Source organism: Sander lucioperca, chromosome 18 (genome assembly GCF_008315115.2).
Source record: "Sander lucioperca isolate FBNREF2018 chromosome 18, SLUC_FBN_1.2, whole genome shotgun sequence".
In the NCBI taxonomy this organism is placed as follows: domain Eukaryota; kingdom Metazoa; phylum Chordata; class Actinopteri; order Perciformes; family Percidae; genus Sander; species Sander lucioperca.
In genome coordinates, this window is record NC_050190.1 from 8,268,992 (window position 1) to 8,276,577 (window position 7,586).

General features: G+C 39.6%; 2 gene segments (V, D, J or C); both read right to left on the reverse strand.

Moving 5' to 3' along the window:
• Positions 1-1,760: 1,760 nt before the first annotated feature.
• LOC118493778 lies at positions 1,761-2,457 on the reverse strand. The segment is given in 2 exon segments: positions 1,761-2,098; positions 2,245-2,457. Coding segments are annotated over 2 exon segments (396 nt in total).
• Positions 2,458-3,075: 618 nt separating this feature from the next.
• LOC116057652 lies at positions 3,076-3,925 on the reverse strand. The segment is given in 2 exon segments: positions 3,076-3,536; positions 3,663-3,925. Coding segments are annotated over 2 exon segments (393 nt in total).
• Between the last annotated feature and the right edge of the window lie 3,661 nt (positions 3,926-7,586).

A 7,586-nucleotide genomic window follows, 5' to 3' on the forward strand; every position in this document is an offset into this window, starting at 1 on the left:
AGGTGTTTTCTAAATTTGACAGATATTTATAGTTATTTCAGATCAGTGCAGCAGTTTGTGGGAATGTGACATGATTCGGTACCCGCCTCTCCTCTAGAGTTACATATCTTCGGTCATTAGTGTTTTATTAATTCATTATCAGATGTCTGTAACGTTGCGTTTACACCTGCCTCGTTTGGTCCGTTTAAAACGAACCCTGGAGCGTGTGGTCAGATAGTCCGGTTTGTTTGGGCTGGTGTGAAAGCTCATCCCAACTCTGGTTTCAGATCAAACAAACAAACTCTGGTCAGCTTGAAAACGGGAGTCTCGGTTCGCTTCCAAGTGAACTAGAGTTTGGTTCACCTCAGGTAAGAATGTGAACCGACCCAAATACAGGAAGTGAACCAAAAACAGAGCGTTTACTAGCCTGCAATGTCAACCTTGCACACAATTGACCACACATCGCTGGTTGTCTGTGTGACATCATCATCTCACCCCTTCACTCGCTGTCAGTCAGCTGCTCATTGTTTGTCTTTTCTAAATATTTAACACTAAAGCAGAACCAGGAAATCAGAGAACTCCATTACTTCTGAGACCAGAAGTGTCTGCTTCCTGTTTTGGATATTTTGTCCAATAAACAAGCGACCGTCTCGACCGCGTGACGTGTGTTTACAGTGTTTGGTGATCTTGACATAGTGCAGTGTGAAAGCGAACCGAACCAAATGAAAAATGCAACAATGTTGCAACTTCACCCCCGAATCGCACCGAGAGGTGTGAAAGCGCGTCATCCTGCCAGTGTATTTTAGATTCTAACCACAGACGCATCAAAACAGAACATGGATTTTTTATTATTATTATACTTTGATTATTCTGTGTTCTTCATTCAGTCCCATCACGGCCTGTACTGTTAAGGGACTCTCAGAGGCTTTTAAATAATTATGAATGATTAAGATAATATGTTAACTATTGTCTCATCCATATAGTTTATTTGCACAACAGTCAAATTAACAGAAACTCATTAAAATATCTCAAAACCTGAATTTTTACAATGTCAAACCGTTTTAACTTGTATGTGTAGTAATCAGCGGTACAGTCCAAACTCTGAAATCTTGGTATTATATTTGATCACAATATGTTTCTTGACCAACATATCAAATCACTAACCCGCATGTTTCTTTCAACTGAGAAAGATTGCTAAACTTAAAGCTGTAGTTTCGCAATGTGAACTTGAGATGATCATTCATGGTTTGATATCATCCCAGCTTGATTACTGCAACTCCGTTTTCACCTGTCTCACTCAGCAAGGCGTCCCAGGACCTTCTAGAACTGGTCCAGAACTCTGCTCCAAGGCTGTTGACCAGGTCCAGCAGAATGTCGCACATCACTCCTGTTTTATCCATGTTACTAAAGGTGACCGTTCCTTTGAAGTGGTAGCTCCGACTCTGTGGAACGCCCTTCCTATTAACTTACGTTCTGCAGTCTCGGTTACGTTTTTAGAAAGCAGCTGAAGACACACTTGTTTCAACTCGCTTTTGTCTCATGTTTGTAATTTTGGGTTTTTAGTCTTTTAATCTTCATTGGTATTGTATTTGTTTTTGCTTGTTTATTTTCTGTTTTGGATCCTACTTTATTTTAACAAATGTCTTTTGTGTGAAGCACTTTGTGACTGTCTGTAAAATGTGCTATATCAAATAAATTAATTATTAATGTAGTTTCACTGTGTTGTTGGGTAGTTGGTAATTAGACAACATTTAAAGAAAGTCCAGTACCAAGGTTTTTGTTCAGCCTTGCAGGTTAATTGTGCCACTGTGGGGCTGACTCACAGCACAGAAATACAAGCCTTTATCTTCTGGCTCCAGATTCTTCACTGTGAATGTCCCACTCTCAGCGTCAGGCTTGGTGGCTGAGAATTTCTCTTTGCTGAAATCTCCAAAATCATGATTGTTGTTGCCGAGTCTTGTGAACACTATTAGTTTCATTGTTTCTCCTGGCAGCTGTCTGTACCAGTACATCTGGTAGTAGTCAGCACCCTTGGTGTGACTGCAGTTCATTGTTGCATTGTCGCCCTGGTCTTTCCAAAGTATGTCAGTCTGGGAGACATCACTCCCATCAATAAGACCTGTGTGTAAATAAAACGGTAAACTTAAAAGTGAACATTTTATCTTGTATACAGCAGACCATTTAGTCATTTTGAAATTGTGCTTGTTATCTCTCTAATAGAAGTTTAAGTCAGTAATATTGTGTTCTGGTTTCTTTGGACTTTACCGTTTATGCAGAGCAGAAATAGTAACAAGCTGATGAGACCGTGTTTGATGTTGTCCATGTTCAGAAAGTCAGAAAACTGTCAGTGTAGTCACAGAGATAAAGAGTTGCAGGTGGGAGTGTCATATATTGTGTGGCTTCTGATCAAAAGTGTAACTGAGTATTTGTGGTCCTTGAGGTCCCCCTACAGTACAGCAGATAGATAGACTCACTAATAGAGCCGACGGTGCACTGGGGTTTTTGTTCAGCTGTTGAATGTGTCTGTATCACTGTGTTGACTCGTAGCACAGAAATACAAGCCTTTATCTTCTGGCTCCAGATTCTTCACTGTGAATGTCCCACTCATAGCATCAGTCTTGGTGGCTGAGAATTTCTCTTTAGTGAAATCTCCAAAATCATGTTCTGTCTTGCCGAGTCTTGCGAACACGATTAGTTTAATTGTTTCTCCTGGCAGCTGTCTGTACCAGTACATCTGGAAGAAGCCAGAACCCGTGGTGTGGCTGCAGTTCATTGTTGCACTCTCCCCCTGTTTTCTCCACAGTATGTCAGTCTGGGTGACCTCACTCCCATCTATAATACCGGAGTGTGAAAAACAGTTTTACCTGAAGTGACCATGTAAACTTGCGTACTGCAGAACATTAACAGCAATTTTGAACTTGTTATCTCTCTAATAGAAGTTTAAGTCAGTAATATTGTGTTCTGGTTTCTTTGGACTTCACCTTTTACGCAGAGCAGAAATAGTAACAAGCTGATGAGACCGTGTTTGATGCTGTCCATGTTCAGAAAGTCAGAAAACTGTCAGTGTAGTCACAGAGATAAAGAGTTGTAGGTGGGAGTGTCATATATTGTGTGGCTTCTGATCAAAAGTGTAACTGAGTATTTGTGGTCCTTGAGGTCCCCCTACAGTACAGCAGATAGATAGACTCACTAATAGAGCCAACGGTGCACTGGGGTTTTTGTTCAGCTGTTGAATGTGTCTGTATCACTGTGTTCACTCACAGCACAGAAATACAAGCCTTTATCTTCTGGCTCCAGATTCTTCACTGTGAATGTCCCACTCTCAGCGTCAGTCTTTGTGGCTGAGAATTTCTCTTTGCTGAAATCTCCAAAATCATGCTCTTTGCTGGCGGTACTTGTGAACACTATTAGTTTCATTGTTTCTCCCGGCCGCTGTCTGTACCAGTACATCTGGTAGTAGGTAGATCCCTTGGTGTGGCTGCAGTTCATTGTTGCATGTTCACCCTTGTTTTTCCACAGTATGTCCGTCTGGTTGACATCACTCCCATCAATTAGACCTGTGTGTATAACAGTTAATAGGTTAGTAGTTTAAAGTAGGCCGCTTTAAATTCATTGTCACCCTCTGCTGCCAATCTTAAAATACTGTAACACTGCAGACAATGAGTTCTTAATGTATTATTCACCTTGTATGCAGAGCAGTGATATTAAAAAGCTGAGGCGTCCATGTTTGATAATGTCCATGTTCTAAAACTGAGTGTGTCATATACTGTACGTCTGTCGGTGTGGTTACAGAGATATGAAGAGCTGCAGGTGGGAGTGTCTCTGAGAGTGTGACCTTCTCTGATCCTGTTAGCTGCTCTATCAAAACTCACGTGGTGAATCAAAGTGTAACTGAGTATTTGTGGTCCTTGAGGTCCCCCTACAGTACATGAGATAGATTCACTAATAGAGCCCTCGTCTTTCCACAGTATGGAGGTCTGGGTGACATCACTGCCATTCATTCAACCTTTATTCATACTTAATTAAATCAGACTTGTGTGCATAACAAATGATACACAAACAAACCTGTGATATTCAACTAATTTTTGGATTTACTTGATTGTCTGACATAACTTTCATTCAAGATGATAAACAATTACACAGTAGATCCTGAAGATACGCACCATATTTGATGTTATTGTAAATATCCTCAAATCCACAGCAAAAGACAATAATTGATCATCTGAGGAGGCCTTGTTTAACGATGGTAATATCCATGTTCTGTTGGTCACTAGTCTATATCCACGACTTTACGCTTCCGAGATTGTTTAGGTGCCGCCGAAAATTGGATGTCTGTCACCTTCCGCTTTCTTTGTGTTGGCATTTTAAACGCCGGCCGTTTTTTTGAGGACTATGGTTAACTGCTCCTCAGATCTCTGCAGGGTAAATCCAGTCAGCTAGCTAGACTATCTGTCCAATCTGAGTTTTCTGTTGCACGACTAAAACAACCTTTGAACGTACACATGTTCCACCAAAACAAGTTCCTTCCTGAGGCAATTTGGCAGAGACACCGTTTAGCGCCGTCCAAGACGATTATGATCGGTTTAAAGAAATGCCAGTAAACCCGAGTATGTTTTACTCCCATCCCGGAATGCTGTGTAGACTAGCCAGACCCTCCTCTGCTGGAGGAAGGTCTGGCTATGCGAGACTAGTTGTACACAAACTGAGTCTCGTATAGATACACATGTATGACGTGCTGCAGGTTGGAGTGTCACTGCATTATGTGATGTGATCCTCAAAGTTTTGAGCTTCTGTATGCAAGTCTATCCTGTCAGTGTAACTTTAAATGTAAGTAAAAAAGGTGCTGGTTCCCCAACAGTCCATCACTCCCATCTGCATTGACAATCCTGCGGTTCAGTTGTGTTGCTTTTTTAACATGCAAGCAATATTTAAAGATGACATTTATGTAAACCAAGTCAATGAAAGTTGTAACATTTTAAATTAAAGTAAAAAAAGAGCATGTTATTTATATATATTTTTTGTAACTGAATTTTGCCGTACTGTACATAATAGGGCCCAGCCAATTTAATTTCTCAGCTTCTATTTTTTTTTTTTATTATTATATAAAATTTTCACACCAACCTTTGTCTTCCAAATTCAAGCCAATATTGGCCTATCACAGACATGTTGGTATCTATTGGCCAACACATTGTGGTTACTAATTGTGGTACTGAATTTCCCCTCTCTAAAATCGATATTTGTATCCATCTCAAAAATCCCATATGGGTCGGGCTCCAGTACGTAGTAACAATGAGTAGTACTGCCAGTAAGAAGACACTCATTTTCACAGCGATATACTCGTACATTTACTGTCCGCTCTCAAGCTGAACAGATGCTAGTGGTAACTTGTTTAAAACTTTCAAACAGCATCCATAAATTGCACTCTTGTGAATGGGACCGCTCTCTCCAGCTCACTAAATGTACCGGTCGATGCAGATTCAGAGTAGTATTTGTGACTAAGTAATGAAGCATGAAAGGTTGCTAGATTTTATACTTTAAGTATGCTCGTTCTTGTTTTATTTTTTCATTTCTCAAGGAAATAATATACATGATGCAATACAGAATTGTACTGTAGTTTAATTGATTAGTAACATCCCCTAGTTGAGTACAGTAGATGGCACTGTTTCCCAACTTTTGCAGAGAGACAGGGAAATCTGGGAATTCAGAAAAACTCAATCTTGCTCTGTTTTTTTTGTTTTTTTTAATACATGAAACATTTTCTTTAATCGAATCGCTGCCTTGTTATAGAACAAGTAATTTACATGCTCACTGTGTCATTACTACTATGTCAATCAAAACAAGAATTAAAGTGGTGCTTTTGCATGACTCTTTGCGGAGAAACTCAGATTTACAGATCTGTCGATTAAATCAACTAATCGATTAGTCGATACAATTGAATGAGTGTTAGTCGACTAAGAATTTCTTCAATCGAGTCATTACCTTATTTTCCTATGTTTGTTTTCTTCCTCACTGGCACTGGCTTTGAATGAACCAGTGCAGTAATTTACATGTACATTTGATTCGCCCCCCTGGTGTTTTAAAACCCAATCGCTCCTCTGATCTTCTGGCGCCTCCTCCTCTGCGGTTCTTGCAAGTGCCAGTAGATCGTGTTGGATGAAATATTTATTCACACTGCTGTGGTTGGTTTTTACAGACATCTTACAAGTGGACATAGTTCAGAGATGTGAGATTTCACAGACCTATAATAAACTGGAAGGCTGCTGTGTCTGTGCAGCAGGAAACCCAAATGGATGAATGAAACAAATGAGCATTGTGAGAATTTCATGAATGTTTTCAATGAGTCAAAAAATAGTTCGGCTGTCAAATAACAAAACCAAACAAATCCAATTGCAGTTGCAGACTTTTTTCACTTTTTGACTGTTTGTAAGCACCCTTTGCCCCTTTTTAGAAGGCTCTATCTCTTTACAAAATAACAATATAATAGTTACAAAATGCCTCAAAACATGCAGTATAAATATCAATCAGTTTACACACTTTCAATTCTCAGATAATAATCAGAACAGTGTTTGTTGGGAAACCAAATCAACTAAGGCCATGCCAACTTCCTCAAGACACACACAGTCTGCACTTTGACTCACAGTTTGTCCTTTGGCAGGAACATTAGGCAGATTAAAGGGTCAGTTCACCCAAATTATTGAGTGGAATTTTATTTATGGTGCTCTTTAGTTTTAAAGATGTCTTTCCAGAAATAATATTGTTACTAATCAGGACAACTCCCAGATAATTTTTGCTTATTGTAAAATGAGAATTATCCTGAGTAACTTGGACATTGTTTAATGAAAGAACCATTGCTGGGTTTTTCCGTTCAAAACTTAAAGTGACCTCTCAGTACTTTGTCATATCTATAATGATACAATGTCGGATTTTCATGTTCAAATAATGAGGTCAGTATATTTCAGAGCAATCCCCGTGAGCTAAAACTTCCATCTGCTCCAGGCAGATACTACTCAAGTTTTAATTTTTTTTTAAAGCTACTGCAGTTAGGGCTGCACAATTAATAGAATTTTAATCACGATCATGATTTTGGCTTCCCACGATCAAATTCACATGATGGAGCGATATTTAAAATGCGTCATTCCGTTTTTTTTCCAAAGCTCCATAAACCACTGTCTGATCACATGCCTCCATGAGCCAATCAGAGTTGTTCCCTGCACTGCACAGCTTAGTTTAGATGTAGACAGTCACAGAGGACAGAGTAACGTAAGGAAAATTCCACAACAGAAAGCAGTCGGTCATAAGCTTTTCTTTAACTTTTCTTTTCTTTTTCTTTAACTGTCTATGGTCATAAGTCGTCACGAGGTTTACCCGTTTACCAGTAAACGCAACATTTCCACAGCAATGACCAGAGCTAGTTTGAGTCTTTTAGCTCATAGCTTTAGCTGCAGACTGTTGTAACCTCCTCTACGGTGAAATACAGTCACACTACACCGTTTAGCTGTCAGCATTTTAGCCGTGTTTAATCCAGTTACTACTGTAGCTAATGGTAGGCTAACGTTACCTGCTGTGTAACGTGTTATTACTGTTTACTAGCGTGACATGCAGCGATG